A 20,390-nucleotide genomic window follows, 5' to 3' on the forward strand; every position below is an offset into this window, starting at 1 on the left:
TCATGGCAAACACATCAAGCTTTAGCCCGCGCACCGACGGGGGTCTGCGCCAACTTAGTACCGACGGGGGGAGGGGGGGCGGATGACCGCCCCCCCTGAGATCTCGAGAACGAAGCAAGATAGCGACAAGCGGTAAACGGCATCGGATACGCACGGTCAAGATCTACAATTTTTACTGAGGTCATTTTCAGGTCAGGTCAAAGATGACGTCACAGGGGTCGAAAAAGTCAAAATGGCGGCGCTAAATATGGAGAGAGTTTTTCTCGAATAACTTTCGAATTAGTCAAGATAGGAACAAACTAAGGGCATCATCGTGATCCTCTCGTCAATCCGCATCGAATGATATATATGTTGACCTCGAAAGGTCAAGGTCAAAGGTTGACCTCAGGTCACGTGACCTCGAGGTCATCATGTATATCATTCGATGCGTCTTGACGAGCTGAACACAATGAGACCATCCACGCGTCTGTATCTTGTTCCTGTATGGAGTTATTGGCCAAAAACCTTTGGTGACCTTTGATGACGTCACATGACCTCACAGCTGCCCAACAGCAAAACAGACCTCAAGGTAGTGAAGGTTGATCGTATATGAAGTCATGTATGGTATATGGGGCCATTCCGACCCGTTTTAGTGGTAAAAACAGGGAGTTGATTTTTCCCCCATTGACTTATAATGGGGAGGTCGCGAAATTGACCTGACCTTAGGTCACCGATATCAAAATTCCGAGATATACAAATTGTAGCTACTAATGACCTAATAACATCCTGCGACTTTCAAAGGCCTCCGACATCTACTGTAGCTCTGGCACGGTGACAAAGCTGCAAAAAAGTGACTTGAGGTTGGGTCATTCAAAGTGACCTGGTGACCTGACCTTGAAAGGTAGGAGGTTCAAACTTGCACACCATGTGTAAAATTGATAAGGGAATAGTCATACCAAATTTCGCGGCGCTACGCGCTGCGGTTTTCCCGCTATTCGCGAAAAACCTCAGGGGGGGGCGGATATCCGCCCCCCCCCCCCCCGTCGGTGCGCGGGTTAGAGTCCGTATCGCCTAAGCCCATCCGAAACAACGTCTTTCCTGATTTCCAACACAGATCACTGATTCTCCACCGCCAACCACTGGCCTTGGAAACGCATCGGAAACGCAGCCAGCAGCCGCCGCCGGCAGAGTATCCCTCGCGGGCGCCCGCGGGCGCTCAGACGGCGCCCGGGGCGTCTCAGGGCGCCGGCTGGGGCGCCGAGCGGCGCCGGGTGCCCCGGTAGCGGACGCCCTCGCAGCTGGCGACGGCGCCGCGGCAGGGCGCACAGCCGCACGACACAGCGTCCAGGAAGGTGTGCCGGTCGGTGCCGGCGGCGGCACCCGGCTGACAGTGAGGCAGGGTGACCGTCCGCAGCTGCACTGTGCCGTGCATGCAGACTGGGTGGTAGGAGCGACGGTACGGGAACCGCCAGTCGGGTACCTGCGGGAGAGATGGGTGGGTCACATGGGTACGAAAATACCTTACGCGGGCTACGGCACTGGTCAGTGCTGGTACGGCGGCTTGGGAACCACCGCAGCTGCGGGAGGGACGGGCGGGTCACAGATGGTACGGTATGATATGTTACTGGTATGTACAGCGGTATGGTACAATAGTGGTACAGCGGGACCGGGAACCACCGGCCGGGCACCTTAAGTCACAGAGACGGGATATTCGTGGTACTGTTCTGTGGCACGGCAGGCAGGAAGAGAACCTTCAGCAGCGACTGTACAAACTTGAGGTGATGAAAAACTGCCGAAGGCAATTATAGTTACTTGCGGCCACGAATGTGACTGTTGCCGACAAATTGCACCTATGCAAGGCGGTACGGGCGAGAGACCCAGCGCTGCTGAGCCGAACCGCCGCCGCGCCGCCGAGCCGAGCGCCGTCCGCGGTCGCGGGACGCTGGCGTCCCCTCTGACCCGGCTGGCCGGCCGGCGCGGCAGGGCGGCTCCCTGTTTGCGTAGGACCGGCCCAGGTCCGGGCCATTGTGTGGGGCACGCACGTGCGCGCCCAGCGTGTGTGTCTTCCGGGTGGAGCGCTGGACGCCCGGGCCATTTTTAGCCTTTTCTGTGTGCTCTGACCGTCCTCAACGCGTCTTGTTTTCACCCCCTGTCGCTGTATATAAGCTAGTTGTAAACACCCCCGGTCCTCACTTCACCTTTCGACTTCGACGGGGACACTGCGCTGCCCCTAGCTCTCTTCCCGGTACGTTTCGCTGCCTTGTCCGCCAAATATAGTGAACTAGAAGACAAAGTGTGTGAGAAGCCCGAGTGAGAAGTGAAACAGTGCGCGGTCTACACACAGATGAGATATTCGACGGAGATGCGGCAGGCGTATCGGTTCCGGTGACCAGGTCTACTGACTATCCATTTTTCATCCTAAAACATTCCTAAAACTCTCTAAGAAGGGGGTTCCTTTGTCGTCGGTATCCGGCGCTCTCATATTTTAGGCCCTAACATACGCCCAGAGAAGGGGGTTCCTTTGTCGTCGGTATCCGGCGCTCTCTTATTTAGGCCCTAACATACGCCCTAAGAAGGGGGTTCCTTTGCCGTCGGTATCCGGCGCTCTTTTATTAGGTCCAAATATACTTCCTAAGAAGGAGGTTCCTTAGTCGTCGGTAGAGTTCTGCACGGCTGCAATTTTCCACAGCCTAGCCGCCCCGCAGCCGTGGCTCCACAGCCACAGCCGCCCACAGCCATGGCAAACTGTGGGCAGCCAGCCGTCAGCCGGCCGTGGATACTTTCAATGAAATGCAGCCAAATAGTATATAATAAGTTGTTTTTAGTTGAAACATATAGCCAAAAGCACATTGCAATGGGCTATAGATTCTCAAGCTCATGAAGCATCATAGGTTAAGTGGTTGTGTACCTGGCTTTAGGCCGAAGGCCTGAAGCCTGATGCGCAACGCATGCCTACACAAGCCCTTGCAAGGGGTTAAGAAAGATGGGTAGGTAGGTACCTACATCAACAGAAAACATAAACAATGAACCAGAATAGAAGCACTAGCAGTGTAGACATCTAATGCCAAATCCTGAAGCATGGTTGTGGGACAGAACAACAGACCCTGATGCTTTTCATTATCAATGTTAGGTATGGAAAATGAAACTGAAGTTGATGGACTGTCAAACAGTGATTGTCTAGTCAAAACTCTTGCTTCTTTCTTACCTTGCATATTTTCTGGGGAATGATATGCCAGGCTTGAAGCAGCCTTCTGAGCAAGTCTCAAACTAATTTGATATGCAAGGCATCAAAACACTAGTGAGCATCCAAGAAAGAAAAACATTCATCTATTTTGATTTTTCCAAATAATGATCTTCGCTCAAATCCCCAAGGACGTGCGAGCCACAATTGCCTCTTTCATTCAAAAGTTTTACTTGAGTTTTTAATGACGTCAATAGCAAAGAAGTGACAATAAATTGTTTTGTTTCACTACAAACAGCCATAAAATTTATAATTAATAAATAATGATGCTATACAATTCATAATTTGCTCTCAAACAAAGATTGGGTATCAAATTTTTACATTTTCAGAAGAAGACGTCATTTTATTAGTAAAGTCAACAGCTCGCGTAAGAAATATTGTGTTCAGGGTTTTCACCGGCATGTGAATTACGTGTTCAGGGTTTTCACCATCATGTGAATTAACCGTAAGTAAGGTTCATGCTCACTTATAATATAATTCCATTGGCTTCGTTGATCAGCATTTTCTGTTAGCGGTCACTCACACACCAGTTAGAACATATAGCGCCAGTTTTATATTATGTAATTGGACTTGCCGAAAATCCAGAAATACATCTAAGAGTTATTTTAGATAGTATTTTCTTAAGCCTTTACCTGCCTTTTCCTAGGCGTGATTTCTTTTTCTATTACCTGAAAGAATTATTGAACGCTCGTCTTCAATAGCTGTAAGGTGCTCTCCTAATGACCAGGTGAGATTGATTTGAGAGGGATGTGACAATGCAACATGTTGCATTTTCTGAAGCTGTCAAGCTCTTGATGATGAAGAACAATTGGTACCTATAATTAGTATTCTGTACCAGAGTGCAAACTCCCCTATAGCAAATGGTAAAACCATTACAGGTGTTCAAAGGCTTCACCACTTTCAATGTTGCTGGGCATCCTTTGCATGATTTTTACAGGCTAGACTGGTTATCAGAATGTAAGATTAAGGATTTAAAATTTGATATTTGAGTACTTAAGATTGAGCTTGAAATCTCACAGCCGTGGCCACAGCCGTAGCCGTGTTCTTGGAGATACTTGCAGCCGCCCCGGCCCACAGCCGTGGGGCTGCAGCCAGCCGCGGCTGCAGCCGGCCGGTGCAGACCTCTAGTCGTCGGCATCCGGCGCTCTATCCTGTATCCAATATTTAGTTGTATCTTAACTAGGCTAACGTGATAGGTTATAACAATTATTTTCCCAATTTTCCAATTAAACCATTTTCCTCCTGGATCTCGGTCACCAAACAACCAAATGCTGTGCGATGCGCGATTAAATACAGTCCACACCATGAAAGGAGATTCGAACGAAAGCGTCGCCAACATTTTCTGGTCCTCCGGGCCGGATGGTCCTGGCATGAAGTGAGAACTGAAGTCCGTTGTGGCTGCCCGTCGCCGACTTAGTGATTGATTGTAGGTTACAAGCTGTGCCTCGTGTGTGCCAGTCGGATCGAGAAGAAAATTCCGATGATGGAAGATTCGACTCAGGCGGAGAACACAGAGACGGCGACGGTGAGTCAGGACACTGCCGGCGAGGAAGCTGGAGACACTGCATGCGTGTTGAAGCACCTGAAACTTCAGCGCGGGCGCAAGGCCGCCGCGTTTACTCGTGCCTGTAACACGGCGGAGGCTCAGATCGCGCGCCGAGCTAGCGAGGAAGAACTTAAGAAGCGGCTCGAAACCCTGAATGCGACACTGGATGGTTTCATGGAGGCGAATGACGCCTATGTTGAGAAGGTGCAGGAGGTCTGCGAACTGGAAGAAGCGGAAGAGTACGCCACCCGACTGACGGCACGGCACGCCGAGACGGTGAAAAGAATTGAAGAGGCGACTACGCACCGACCAGTGAGCTGCTGCGCGGCGTCGCAAGCAGATGACAGACCACCACCATCAAAGTTGCATCACGGGGGGAGTAGAGTGAATGGATCCCGTGTTTCAGGAGTTTCCAGAGCGGCGTCCAGGGAAGCTGTAATAACGGCAGAGATGAAAAGCCTGGAGCTGAAGCATTTGAAAGCCAGGCAAGACAGAGAAAGGCAGCTGAGAAAACAGGAGGAAGAAAGAACAGCTCAGAGGAGAAGAGAAGAAGAAAGGATGGAAGAAGAGAAGAGGATGATGGAGGAAAAGGAGTTAGAAGAGGAGGTGGAACGAGCGCAACAGAGGGCAAGACTTCTGAGGGCTGCAGAAAATGAACTTGAATGGGAGCGGAGAAACGACTTTGATGACGAGATCCCAGTGGAGGTGGAGCCTAACCACTGTGATGTAACAAGAGGCGTCCGTCATACGTCAGGTGAGCAGCGGCCGGCACCCAATGGTGGCGAAGTTCCCCGCTGCATCTCGTCATCACCCAGAGCTGTCGGTGTTCCTCAAGGCGAGAATGGGGTGCACAAGAATGACGGATTGGCTCGTGCCAGCTGGATCCCACCGCCAGCCTCACCCCGACGGAATGACCTGGCAGGACCATCAGCGTTCGTAAAGAGCATACCGCGACTGACTCTGCCAACGTTCCGTGGAAATGCACGTGAGTGGCCGCGCTGGATTGGTCTTTTCAAAGCCTTGGTGCATGATCAGCCGTCCCTGTCGGATGCTGAGCGCATGGCTCACCTTCAAAACGCGGTGGAAGGGCCCGCGGCCCAGGCCATTGACGGCATGTTATTCAACGGTGACTTGTATCACGAGGCCTTGAAAACTTTGCAAGACAGGTTCGGACGAGAGGAAGACATCATCCAGGCCCACCTGCGAAATGTGTTCATGACCTCGCCACCGTCACTAATGGACCTCCCAGCGATGGAGAAGTTTTATGCGGTCGTCCATAACACAGTCACCGTCCTGCGAAATCTCGGCTATGCGAGTGACCTGTCAAGCAGTGAAAACTTGAGAAGAGTGGTCGAAAAGCTGCCGAGCGAGCTAGCCCGAGAGTGGGGCCGTGAAGTGTTCCGGCTGCGACCGACGAGACCGACTCTGGAGACGTTCACCGAGTGGCTCCAAGTCCAAGTCAGCATCCTGAGCTTCTCTGCTGTCCAGTCCGGGACTTCAACATCGGAACGGAAACGTGCAACAGTTGCTTCAAGGGACGGCCCTGTTCGGCGAACAGCGCTGGCGACAGGAGCTAATGGTGAAACCGAACCAGAGGCCCGCTCTCTGCCGGTGTGCGTGGTGTGCAGCAGTAACCACAGGCTGAGCGACTGCTCAGAATTCAAGGCCAAGACCCCAGACGCAAGAAGCGCTGTTGCCTATGAAGAAGGTCTTTGCTTTTCATGCCTCAAGAAGGGCCACTGGAGCAGAAGCTGTAAAGTGTCTCGGCGGTGCAATGTGAAGGGATGCAAGCTCACGCACCATCCGCTTCTCCACCGAGGATCAAGTCGGTCAGGAACCGATCAGAGCAACTCGAGGAGGGATCAGTCGTCAGCAGGGACAACCACGGGAGCGCCTGAATCTTCAGCCGAAGGTAGTTCCGGGAACCAGCCGTTTGTAGCGGCCTCGGTAAAAACGGACACAGACACACTGCTACAGATTGTTGCTGTGCGTGTTCACGGGCCCCGTGGTTCGACAGACGTTCTGGCACTCCTGGATGCTGGAGCTCAGACATCACTGTGTCGTGAGGATGTTCTGGAGGAGCTGGGCGTTGCCGGGGAACGACACCCGCTCTGCATACAAAACGTGGAGACCAGTGGCACTCAGCGTTCGTCCGAGAGAGTGAAACTGAAGATCAGCCCCCTTGGCACAGGGGCAAAGAAGTGCATCAACGTTCCTGAAGTGTGGTCTGTGCCAGCGTTGAATGTGACTGCGACTTCAATGACGAAGAGTCAGCTTCAGAGGTTTGAACACCTTCGTGATCTGGAGTTCCCGCAATATAATGGCGGGCAGGTGAAGCTGTTGATCGGTGCAAACGTCCTTGAAGCAGTGCTGCAGAAGGAGGTGCGTGTCGGGCGTCCCAATCAGCCGGCCGCTGTGAAGACAGACCTAGGATGGACCCTGACGGGCTGCGTGTCTGACATCGTGCCCAGCAGCATGCGCCAGGTCATGTTTCTGAGACGCCAATCGAGTGAGAGCGAAGTGGAGCTGTGCGCTGCCGTCAACGAATGGTGGTCTACAGAAGCATTTGGAACAAAGTACAGTGAAACGACGTCACGATCGGAGGAGGATAAGAAAGCACTCCAGATGCTGGAAAGAAACACGACCAAAAGTGGAGAGCGATACGAGACCGGCCTGCTGTGGAAGGAGACAAGTCCTACATTCCCCAACAACAAGCGACAGGCTATTCAGCGACTACAGGCAACGGAGAGAAAGCTCGAGAAGCTTCCAGAGATCGCAGGGAAGTACCAGGACATCATCGACTCCTACGTCGCGGAGGGACATGCCAGAAAGCTCTCCCCGGAGGAAGCGGCGGCGCCAAACGATCGCCGATGGTTCTTGCCCCATCATGCTGTCACGAACCCCAACAAGCCAGACAAGGTTCGAGTTGTTTTTGATGCTGCAGCCGTCTACCAAGAAGCCTCCCTGAACGAAAAGCTGCTCACGGGGCCAGATTTGCTACAAAACCTACCGGGTGTCCTCCTCCGTTTCCGTGAAGGTCCCGTCGCAATCGCCGCTGACATCAAACAAATGTATCACCAGATCAAAATCGTCGAAAGGGATCAGCCTTCCATCAGCTTCCTGTGGCGAGATCTGGATAGTAACCGGCCTCCGGACGTCTACCAAATGCAGGTACTGATCTTCGGTGCACGGTCATCACCAGCCACGGCCAACTTTGTCCTCAGAAAGACGCTGCAAGATCACTGGAGAGCGCAAGCGGGAATAACAGGGAAAACATCCGAGCACATACAAAGCTGCTTCTACATGGACGATTTCCTGCTATCCGATGCAAGCGAAGACAGTGCGCGACGACTGAAGCAAGAAGCCACAAGAGCTCTCGCGGAAGGAGGTTTTCAGCTGACCAAGTGGAGGAGCAACAAGGAAGATGTTTTGAATGGAACGCCGTCCAGTGAGGCGGCTGGTCCAGACACAGGCCTCTGCCTGAGCACAGCAGCTGCGGCGGCTGAGAAGGCCCTCGGCGTCGTCTGGAATGAGAAGGAAGACACGCTTGGGTTTCGTCTCCGCGAAGCAAGCGAGCCGCTGACAAAACGTGGGGTCTTGAGCCGAGCTGCCGCAGTGTTTGACCCGCTGGGGATCGCCGCACCGTTCACTGTGCAAGCACGGATCTTGATGCAGCAATTGTGGTGCCGACAGTTATCCTGGGACGAACCACTGCCGGAACCAGAACTCACAAAGTGGCAGAATTGGCTCCGAGAGTCAGTCAGGCTTTCATCCATCAGTATCCCACGGTGTGCAGCGCCAGGACACAGCATCAAGTCGCGAGAACTGCATGTGTTCTGTGATGCTTCCGAGGTCGCGTTTGGCGCCGTGATTTACATGAGGACAACTAGTCACGACAACACTCACCAGTGCCGGTTCCTCATCGCCAAAAACCGGGTAGCCCCGCTGAAGAAGCTGTCAATCGTGCGGCTGGAGCTGCAGGCAGCGGTGCTCGGGGCACGACTCGCCGATGCAACAGTGAAAGAACTCACAGTGAAGCCAGACGTAACTGTCTACTGGACGGACAGTAACGTGGTACTGCAGTACCTGTCGAACGAGTCACGAAGGTTTCACACATTCGTGGCGAACCGAGTGGCTGAGGTCAACGAGCTGACTGCCGGCTGTGCATGGCGACACGTGCCAGGAAAACTGAACCCGGCGGACGACTGCTCAAGGGGGCTGGCCGCCTCCGAGCTCACGACTCACAGTCGCTGGTTGAGCGGCCCAGCCTTTCTTTGCGAAGACGAGAAATACTGGCCAGCAGAAAAGACGTCTCTACCGCTGACCGACGGGACAGAAGAAGTGAAGCCGACCGTACTGGCCTGCGCAGCGAGAAGTCAGCGACAACTAGAACCGGACCCGAGCAGGTTCTCCTCCTGGCTGAAGTACCGTCGTGTAGCGGCTCGGGTGAGACGCTTCGCTCACAATGCAGCAGTGCACACGCCGGGGGACCGCACCCGCCGTGTTGGGCCCTTGACGCTTCAGGAGCTGAGGGAGGCTGAAGTCGAGACCTTAAGGCAAGTGCAGGAGACAAGCTATCCGGAAGAGTCGCGCAGCCTGCGTCTGCAACAGGCCCTGCCGGCCAAAAGCGACCTGCTGCCACTGACACCGTACTGCGATGAGCTGGGCCTCCTGAGAGCAGGTGGAAGGCTGGGAAACGCGCCGGTGGCAGAAGACGCCCGTCACCCAATCATTCTACCTCGGAGTGCGGAAGTCACGCGTCTCGTGATCATGCAGGAACACGTCAGGTGCGGCCACGCCGGTGTGGAGCAGACGCTGAACGAAGTACGGCAGAAGTACTGGGTGGTGAAGGGACGAGCCGCTGTGAAGCAGCTGTTGCGCAAGTGCCCCACCTGTCGTCAGCTCCGAGCTCAGCCGAAGCCGCCACAAATGGCCAGCCTGCCCAAAGAAAGATTTGACATCTCAAGACCCTTCAACAGCACGGGGATTGACATCTTTGGGCCGCTGTATGTCAGGCGCTTCAGAAAGACTGAAAAGCGGTACGGGCTGCTAGCCACGTGCATGACGACAAGAGCTGTCCATCTGGAGGTGGTGCACAGTCTGGACACCGACAGCTGCGTCATGGCGTTGCGACGCCTCTTTGCAAGAAGAGGAAGGCCGTCCGTCATCTTCTCCGACAACGGCACTAACTTCGTTGGAAGCTGTCGGGAGATGAAGTCAGAGCTTCGAGCTATGGAGAAGGCACTCTCGGAGAAGCTCAGCACGTATGAAGTTGAGTGGCGGTTCAACCCTCCAGCTGCAAGTCACATGGGCGGCGTCTGGGAGAGAATGGTCAGATCGGTCAAGAGCTCACTCAAAGTCGTGGTCGGTCGCCAAACTCTCACAGACGAAGTGCTCGTGACAGTATTTGCTGAGGTGGAGCACATGATCAACAGCCGACCCCTCACGCACGTCAGCTCGGAGCCGGCAGACCCAGAAGCCCTGACACCAAACCACTTTCTGCTGGGCGGCGTCTCAAGGCACCTCGCCCCGGGACTAGTGGGAGAAAGGGACATGTGTAGTCGGCGGCGATGGAAGCACGTGCAGCTCATGGCCGAGCATGTCTGGAAAAGATGGACGAAGGAGTACATGCCGACCCTCATGTCCCGAAGCAAATGGCGGCAGGATCAGCGAAGCCTACAGGTCGGAGACCTGGTTCTGATGGCTGAGCCGACCCTGTCCAGAGGCTCCTGGCCACTGGCTCGTGTCAATCGAGTCTTCCCTGCAGCTGATGGAAGGGTCCGATCAGCAGAACTCCGCACCGCTAGTGGAAGACTGTACAAACGACCGGCGACGAAGATCTGCTTCCTGGAAGAGGAGTGCAAATGAACGTGGGGACGGCGCAGCAGTGAGCGGAGGAGCGGGATATGAAAGGATCCCGTATCCGCGCGCGAGTGTTAGGGGCCGCTTTATCTCGCTTTGCACCTTTCTGGTATGCTGTGCGTGTTTTGCTTGTATGGAGCTTCGAAATGATCGTTACCCGCGCCCGTTTCGGTTATCACCTTTCTTGACTGTTCGCTTGCGCTGTTCAATTTGTCGGTCAAATGTATGCGTTCGACGTTCGCAGTGAAGCCGAACACAGGGGGGAGTGATGTTGCCGACAAATTGCACCTATGCAAGGCGGTACGGGCGAGAGACCCAGCGCTGCTGAGCCGAACCGCCGCCGCGCCGCCGAGCCGAGCGCCGTCCGCGGTCGCGGGACGCTGGCGTCCCCTCTGACCCGGCTGGCCGGCCGGCGCGGCAGGGCGGCTCCCTGTTTGCGTAGGACCGGCCCAGGTCCGGGCCATTGTGTGGGGCACGCACGTGCGCGCCCAGCGTGTGTGTCTTCCGGGTGGAGCGCTGGACGCCCGGGCCATTTTTAGCCTTTTCTGTGTGCTCTGACCGTCCTCAACGCGTCTTGTTTTCACCCCCTGTCGCTGTATATAAGCTAGTTGTAAACACCCCCGGTCCTCACTTCACCTTTCGACTTCGACGGGGACACTGCGCTGCCCCTAGCTCTCTTCCCGGTACGTTTCGCTGCCTTGTCCGCCAAATATAGTGAACTAGAAGACAAAGTGTGTGAGAAGCCCGAGTGAGAAGTGAAACAGTGCGCGGTCTACACACAGATGAGATATTCGACGGAGATGCGGCAGGCGTATCGGTTCCGGTGACCAGGTCTACTGACTATCCATTTTTCATCCTAAAACATTCCTAAAACTCTCTAAGAAGGGGGTTCCTTTGTCGTCGGTATCCGGCGCTCTCATATTTTAGGCCCTAACATACGCCCAGAGAAGGGGGTTCCTTTGTCGTCGGTATCCGGCGCTCTCTTATTTAGGCCCTAACATACGCCCTAAGAAGGGGGTTCCTTTGCCGTCGGTATCCGGCGCTCTTTTATTAGGTCCAAATATACTTCCTAAGAAGGAGGTTCCTTAGTCGTCGGCATCCGGCGCTCTATCCTGTATCCAATATTTAGTTGTATCTTAACTAGGCTAACGTGATAGGTTATAACAATTATTTTCCCAATTTTCCAATTAAACCATTTTCCTCCTGGATCTCGGTCACCAAACAACCAAATGCTGTGCGATGCGCGATTAAATACAGTCCACACCATGAAAGGAGATTCGAACGAAAGCGTCGCCAACAGTGACATTGCAGATATCTGCCGTAGCGTGTAAGCTGCTGTCCATGATAACCCCGTGTCACCAGAACGGCTATTTCTTCTGGGAACACGTCTCTCCGCTGGGCGAGGTACGGGGAACAGTACAGAGATGATTGAACGAGCTATCTGCCCGGTTCACACTGAATGAAGTGGCCCTGTGACAATTGCGACAGCTAGGAAGGGTCGGCCAACTAACTGACCGCCGACGTCCCCCCGACCTCTGACCTGCTGACCGCAGCCAAGGCGGGCGGGTCAGGAAGACTTTTGGTTCGTTGTCAGGGGAACGGCATTTTGTGTTTGAGTATGTGAAGTTTAGTTTGCATTAGCTGTGGAGACTGCTACTCTCTGGTTACGCTGTTAAATGTCAGCTCGCATGCAATAGCCACTGATTGCTATGGTCACCATAGGGGAAGTTGGGGCAATGCCGGAGTTGGGGCAAAGCCGAAATTCGAGATATTTCGAAAACCGTAAGACATGGATGCCACCTGTCAGTGATGCTCTGAAGCTTAAGTGACTACAATTATCGCATGTTTGTTACGAGTCGTCATTCGGAATACTTCGGCTGTGAGGGCGCCAAGAGCGTTTTCAAGGTACGCGTTCCTTGTACTACATGCGCCTTTGAAGCTGCATTTCTTACTCATTATGATACCGTTTGTCTGGCCAATTCGGTCAAGTAATCTTCAGCATGTCTTTGCAAAGTGTGCTGCCTATTTGAAATTTATACGTTACGGCACGTTGAAAAGTTATGGGCCTGCAAATGAAAGTATGGCTGGCTGGGGTAATGCCGAAAACGTGCAATTACGCACGTTAAAGCACGCTACGTGGACTTTACTGCTGTAGAATAGCAACGCGAATTTTTAGTCACACAAATTACACTTTCAACCGACACAACGGCCTGTTACCTATAAGGAATTATTTACCTGGCATTTTCTTATTATATCACACAATTATAACTTTCAGTGTGCACCAAGCGTCCTTAAGCTCTTAAAACGCGTGTCAGCTTTGATAAATTCTGGATAAAGTTTGAGATAAAGTGGCAAAACATCAATGTCGGCATTCCCCGTAGATCATTTCTCCCATTTTCGGCTTTCCCCGCAGTCCGGGGCAACGCCGAAAAAGTCACTTCTTTGATATTTTTAGTTTGTGCGCTTAACGGTATGCGAATTCATCAAATGCGCCTGGTATGTTTGAAAGGCAAAAGACTGGCCTCTCGAATGACGCCAACAAGAATAGCTTATGTTGTCTACCTTGCGTGCTACGGGCGTCAGAAAAAAAGTATTCGGCGTTCCCCCAACTTCCCCTATGTTTGAATGAAATTCAAAATATAACTGAATGAGAATTGATGCAGATGATCTGAAGTTAACTAAAGTTAACTTATGTATACGCATGGATAAACAAATGCATAACAAAAACAAATGCATAAAATCTGGTCAATGCAGGCGGAACAGTACAGCCGGATCTCCTGTGACAAACACATTCCTTCTTTCTTCGCAGCCAGTGTCCAGTTACCATTATGGCAGGCAGCCGGTGACAGTTGCCAGTGACCGCCACAGGCGCCCAGCACTGCTCGGTTCGGTTATACGGAACGGGATGCCTCGGGATATGGAACTGAACAGCTGGAACAAGGTTAGACGAGGAACTGGGAGCCGCGTCATCAGCACAAAAAGAAGCGCAATGACCTCGTCAGTCGTCACCTCACGCATCATTATTTTGTTTACGTCATTGGTCGAGCCTCGTGATGTCATTTTTTTTAGAATGATATCACTCCATTTTCTTTCGACTATGGATGGCTTAGGTATAGGTAACGATGTCATGGAAAAAACAAAGATGCCTATGGTTATTACTCAGCATGTGCGTGACATATGCTGCAAACATGAATAGAGGCATGGAAAATATCATTCATTCATTCATTCATTCATTCATTCATTCATTCATTACACTATTCATTAGTGCGTCAGTAGCCTCTAACAACGAGGAAGGTATTGTTATAACTTTGTGTATTGTTATAACTTATAACATTGTGCATTGTTATAATATTGTGCACTGTGCAGTCATCATTCCCCTGCGATCTCACGTTTTCATTTTCAATATTTTAAGCTTACGGGACACGACCCATGTTTCAGTCGATCTGGCTACCGTGGCAAGACCTTTGGAAGACCATTTTCTTCTTTGAGTATTTCATATCGTGGAAAATAGACAATGCACAGTCCGCCACGCTTCGCGTATAGCCGCTGCCTATGTGAAATAAGTCACCAGTGATCACGCGATCTTATCCTGACAGCCTACTGATATGGCCGGTTGAATCTCAATCACTACCAGGAGAGCTAGGCATGCGCGTGGCTCGGGCATGATGCGGAAGTGGCGGACAATCAAGGGAGCTCAGTGGGGATGACAGGGGATTTGATTTTATGGTTCTGACTGGATCCATCAAAGCATACGGTCTTGCATGAAGTCCGCGGAATAACGTTTATTTTGAAAGAGGAAATTCAACACAGTTATGCTTATAGTAAGAATAACAGGTAAATATAGTGGTGGTTTTGAAATATTTTATACTTGCTGTGATAATTGTAGTAGCAACATCCCCAAATGTAGAAGAAAATATAAACAAGGTCCTACTACTTGTTAGATATAATCAGAATGTCGTTTACAACTTTAATCGCCTGCACAATGACAGCTTCACAACTGGAAGGTGCAATAAATATGAGATGAAAAAGTCGGCTATTTCGTCAATATGCAAGAATTTGCGTTTATTATAGTCAGTTTTCATGGAAGTAAAATCTGCGAGAAAAACAATTCCAGAAATCAAAATGCATATTTCAGAATGTATCCAAGAATGCGAATTTGCCATTACGATGGCACTATAGTGGTGGGTGGTCTAGGAGTAAGGACTGGTATCTAGGCTGCATCAGAAGGGAAGTGTTCTGTAAATAGCCCCTATGTACGCATGTGTTAGCGAGTGGGTGCATTTGGAAGTGTTTATTCCACCATCAGAAGTGTATTGTACTAAGGTGGAAGGCGGTTATATTTGTACCGCATTTACGCCTATGACCTTAGTACATACATGATCGATTTTGCCGCAGAATCAGTCATATTTGTAGTGGCTGCGCGTGCGTAATATCACCATAAATGCGTTCTGCTAACGGTTTTACTTTCATACATGTTTCTCTATGGTGAACGTCTAATCATAGAGTATGTACGTACTTGTAGACGGACGGGACTCAGCCCACAATGTCCTGAAGGCAAGCACCGGCGTCCGGCACAAACAATCGAGAAACACTTCAATAAATGCAGGGAGGCAAAAACCTGACAGATAAGCGTTCGATTGATGCAACCACTTTCAGGCAGCTTCCAGCCTGTATGGCGACAAGGTAAATACGGCGCTCGAAACAGACAAAGCAACGAGATTATCAATGTTTCGGATTCAATCTCAAAAGTTTTGATCCATTAATATCAATAGGCTGTTATCTGTTCATAGGCTGTCATAGGCTCTCAATAGGCTACAGATATATCTGTTACACGACAAAAAAAAAACAATGCTTTTGACTTTTAAAATCTTCCATTGTTTTTCATCTAAAGAGTTGGAAACTAGCGAGGGAAACAGTTCATACACATAACACCGATGTGGCCGTAGTTACATATTCAGAACAACGATCGAAGGTAAATTGCTCTTGAAAGTTTTTAATGCACACTGCTTCGAGTTTGGTGCATTTGCCTGCGAAAACAACCCAAAAGAACTTAGTGGTTATTCAGTAGTTTGTAACCACTTCAAACATATCTCTGGTACAGTCTGAAACAAATATTCCTACTCTGCATCAGACCTGCAGAAAATATCGCAAGAGACCTGTCATCGATATGAAAAATAAGAATGTGACACGAACAGAAATTAATGAAATGCAAGGAGCAGTGACAAAGTTATAACTACATACAGATGGACGTTACGTCTTTACTTTTAGGACTAGAATTTATAATATATTGGTTGCACACTGCTCGCACATGCTTAATTATATGCCATTATATCACATGCTTGCCTTGGGTCCCATAGAAGGTTTTTGAAATTGGGGCGGTTATACTGCTCATGTACGTACTTTTCGCGAATTTCAGAGCTCCATTTCTCTTATTACTTGCAACCAAAGCCCTTTGACCTTTTCCACATAGGTAACTCAACACCTACGCTGCACTGCCCTCTCCCATGGCCCACCTTTCTCACATCTCTCTCTCTCTCTCTCTCTCTCTCTCTCTCTCTCTCTCTCTCTCTCTCTCTCTCTCTCTCTCTCTCTCTCTCTCTCTCTCTCTCTCTCTCTCTCTCTCTCTCTCTCTCTCTCGCTCTCTCTCTCTCTCTCTCTCTCTCTCTCTCTCTCTCTCTCTCTCTCTCTCTCTCTCTCTCTCTCTCTCTCTCTCTCTCTCTCTCTCTCTCTCTCACCTCGTGTGACTGACAGTGCCCCCAGCAGGTGACCGCTCTCACGGTGCCCCAGCAGGCCAGACCGGCCGGGTCGCGACGCAGCACGTGCATTGGTCGGTCCAGCCGCGGCTCACAGCCGGCTGCTGGACCGACTCCAGCCGCCAGCAGGTGCAGCAGCAGCAGCGGCAGCAGCAGCTGCAGCAGACCTCCTCCAGCCATGGTGCGCGCAGGGAAGGAGAAGGTCGTACCCGACACCTCCCGGACCGTGGTTACGTCTAGCTCCCAACGGCAAGCCCCGCCCAGCGAATGGACGTCATATGCCAGCGAGCCAATCGGAGGACAGTTGGCTGCCTCCTAGGGGCTGTTGGGTTTTAGCCACCGATACATTTTGCGGAGGAGGAATAGGCCAATGAGGCAAATTTGTATGCAAGATACAGATTGCACACGATAAGTTAATTAATTTCACTGGTCGTTTTGTCAGTTAGGACAAACCATAATTATTAATATTTAACTTTTTTCTTCAATTTTTAATATAATACCTGAATTACCTTTCACTTGCATGAAAATGTCTTTTATAGATCAGTCGGGTCGAATTAAAGGGAAAAACTCAATTTTATTGGAGAGATGATTTTAGCCGGTTTAGGTCGGTTCAATTGAGCTTTGATACAAACCATATCTTGTAACACTAACCGATTTTTCAAGTGAGGTCAGGCCATTGACACATGAGGTCATAATGGAACATTTGCAGGGCCATAAAACGTCCTAGCCCTCGCCCTGGCAGGGCATTTTTCATAACACGGCCTGGCAGGGGGGGGGGGGTCGATGCGACCCCCCCCCCCTCGCGATTGGCTCCTATGGCACCTAGAAACACCAAATTTGGTAGGTAGGTGGGCCCTCTGGAGTTCTCGCCCCTGTGCAAATTTGGTTGCTCTAGGTCAATATTTAGGGGGATTTTGGGGGGTATAAATGTAAAAATTTCGCTAAAAGCATGTCAAAAGTTTTTCGCTTATAACTTTTGATCTAATTAAGATAGAGCAAAAAGAAAAGCACCAGTGAACTCAGCACGTCAAGGCGCGTCGAATGATATACTTTTTAGCTTGCTTAAGTGTACTTAAAGTTTTTCTTAAATTTTAAGTAAACTTAAATTAATAAATTAAGTTCAAGTTAACCAAATTGCATCATATCGCATATCATTCAATTCGGCTGATCACCAGAAACACAATGATACCACTTTTTAAGCTCTAGTGTCATTATGTGCCAAGTTATTGGCAAAAACGTCATTTGACCTCAGTTGACCTCATTTGACCTGACCCATGGATAAGTACACCAAACAAAGAAGCACCAAGTGACCTGCTGTTAAGTACCGTGGTTTCAAAGCACAAAAGTGATAGAACGAAGCGGATATCTCCAGTATTTTCCGAATTTAGTATTTTGCCATAGGCTTAACATTACGACGTAATGACCTCTAACTGACCTCAGGTCAGTGACCTCAAAAAAGCCGGACTATATGTTATACAACTCGGTGAACTTAGCACATCCTGAAAGTTTGAAGGAAATCAGTCAAAAAATGTGAGTTGGACAGGTGCAAAAAGAAAATTGAAATTTGACCATGACCTTGTACCGGTTTTTCTGACCTGGTGACCTGACCCAAGGTCACTCGGACCTGAAATTTTCAGGTCATATGTAAAAAGGTTGCCCCATAGGCTGTGCCAAATTTGGGGCGCTGCGCGCCGCCGTTTTTACGCTATCTTCGAAAAACCTTGGGGGGGGGGTCGCATCGACCCCCCCCCCCTGCCAGGGCGAGGGCTAGGCCTCGTTTCATAAAGCGAGTCCGTAACTTACGCCGGTTTTTGGGCTTGTATTGCATGCGCATGTGAAGCGATAAATTTATTTCCCCTTCTCCCTTATGTTCTTGCTTGCAAGATAAATAAATTCAACGATTTAAACTATCATCATCGCTTCACATGCGCTTGCAATACAAGACCAAAAACCGCTGTAAGTTACGGAGTCGCTTTATGAAACGAAACCCTAATTTCAGAAAGACCTCAGCTGTAAGGGAATCTTCCCCAGGGAAATGAAACCTATCGGACTTAGTGACCTCCCAAGGCCTCACAACTTGCATATCTAAACTTTTTCATGTAGGTCATCTGGGGTCAAGTCGGTGATGTAACCTCAGCAAGCAACGTTATACTTAAATGAGAAAATACGAAAACTGATGTCTTGGCGCCGGAAATAATCCAAGACCACCTCAACCAGGTAACGTCGTAATTCCATGACCTGAAGGCTGACCTGATGACCTGACCTTATGTGATCTGGGGTCATCGATCGTACAAACGATGTGAAACCGATGCCTTTTAGTCCGTGGGTTTCTTTACACGACCTGGCGAGTGTTGCCAAAAATGCTCCCTCCCCGCGCGCATCTGGGCAAAGGTAGACTTTTGCACTGTTGACCTTGCATGACGTCATATATGACATCACTGAGGTCATCATCGGTTCTCGTCAATAATTCCTGGTCAACATAACAAAGGAAAAGACACCAATGGACTATGTGCAGTATCGAATGATATGCGATGCGACCTCCGACTGCCCTCGTGATTTGAGTGGCTTTGGCCTGACCTTGACCTGAGGTCAATAAATGCCCTTTGTTGACTTTTCCCTAGCAGGTGTACCCACATTTTTCGACGTGCCTAGGCATCATACACATGATAGTGTCGAAGTCGCTGCTTTGCGTCCATTTTTGGCGACGTTATTGACCGAAAACTAAATCATAAAATCCCTACCTTGAGGCACTTGACCTGACCTTTGAGATCACCGGACACCGGTTGACCTATGACATTAAAATCGGGTACCAGTGGCTGTATCCCGCAACAGCGACCCGCTCCGTTTTCGGCGACGATCTAGCTCAATTGAGGGTTAGACGGCGAGGGGGTGGATGGGCTCCACCAGTTTCCACTCTGTCGAAGCGTATGTGAAAAGCCGATAGGTACGGCGATGATTAACCCGCGCACCGACGGGGGTCTGCGCCAACTTCGCACCGACGGGGGGGGGCGGATGACCGCCCCCCTGAGATCTCGAGAACGAAGCAAGATAGCGACAAGCGGTAAACAGCATCGGATACGCACGGCCAAGATCTACAATTTTTACTAAGGTCATTTTCAGGTCAGGTCAAAGATGACGTCACAGGGGTCGAAAAAGTCAAAATGGCGGCGCTAGATATGGAGAGAGTTTTTCTCGAATAACTTTCGAATTAGTCAAGATAGGAACAAACTAAGGGCATCATCGTGATCCTCTCGTCAATCCGCATCGAATGATATATATGTTGACCTCGAAAGGTCAAGGTCAAAGGTAAGGTTGACCTCAGGTCACGTGACCTCGAGGTCATCATTTATATCATTCGATGCGTCTTGACGAGCTGAACACAATGAGACCACCCACGCGTCTGTATCTTGTTCCTGTACGGAGTTATTGGCCAAAAACCTTTGGTGACCTTTGATGACGTCACATGACCTCACAGCTGCCCAACAGCAAAACAGACCTCAAGGTAGTGAAGGTTGATCGTATATGAAGTCATGTAAAGTATATGGGGCCATTCCGACCCGTTTTAGTGGTAAAAACAGGGAGTTGATTTTTCCCCCATTGACTTATAATGGGGAGGTCGCGAAATTGACCTGACCTTAGGTCACCGATATCAAAATTCCGAGATATACAAATTGTAGCTACTAATGACCTAATAATATCCTACGACTTTCAAAGGCCTCCGACATCTACTGTACCTGTGGCACGGTGACAAAGTTGCAAAAAAGTGACTTGAGGTTGGGTCATTCAAAGTGACCTGGTGACCTGACCTTAAAAGGTAGGAAGTTCAAACTTGCACACCATGTGTAAAATTGATGAGGTTATAGTCATACCAAATTTCGCGGCGCTACGCGCCGCAGTTTTCCCGCTATTCGCGAAAAACCTCAGGGGGGGGGGGCGGATATCCGCCCCCCCCCCCCCGTCGGTGCGCGGGTTAACGTCATTTATATGGGTAGCGTCGCACCATTATAGA

At 50.4% G+C, this 20,390-nt stretch overlaps 1 protein-coding gene across 1 annotated transcript; it reads right to left on the minus strand.

Annotated features, from left to right (window-relative positions):
* Window positions 1-1,029: 1,029 nt before the first annotated feature.
* On the minus strand, window positions 1,030-16,564 carry LOC122374617 (thyrostimulin beta-5 subunit-like). The gene is made up of 2 exons (XM_043353454.1): window positions 16,364-16,564; window positions 1,030-1,459 (listed from the first exon to the last, which is right to left on the minus strand). Exons 1-2 carry the CDS (start codon window positions 16,559-16,561, stop codon window positions 1,217-1,219), a joined length of 441 nt encoding a protein of 146 aa, XP_043209389.1. The 5' UTR covers window positions 16,562-16,564; the 3' UTR covers window positions 1,030-1,216.
* Window positions 16,565-20,390: the final 3,826 nt, after the last annotated feature.

This window comes from Amphibalanus amphitrite, unplaced genomic scaffold (assembly GCF_019059575.1).
Source record: "Amphibalanus amphitrite isolate SeventyFive unplaced genomic scaffold, NRLGWU_Aamphi_draft 001682F_arrow, whole genome shotgun sequence".
Taxonomy (NCBI): domain Eukaryota; kingdom Metazoa; phylum Arthropoda; class Thecostraca; order Balanomorpha; family Balanidae; genus Amphibalanus; species Amphibalanus amphitrite.

Bases quoted from the DNA above. Each gene is read 5' to 3' on its own strand.
- LOC122374617 (XM_043353454.1), bottom strand. From the start codon at position 16,561: ATGGCTGGAGGAGGTCTGCTGCAGCTGCTGCTGCCGCTGCTGCTGCTG. The intron at 1,460-16,363 runs GTGAGAGAGAGA...TCTCTCCCGCAG, and splicing joins GGCACTGTCAGTCACACGAG to GTACCCGACTGGCGGTTCCC.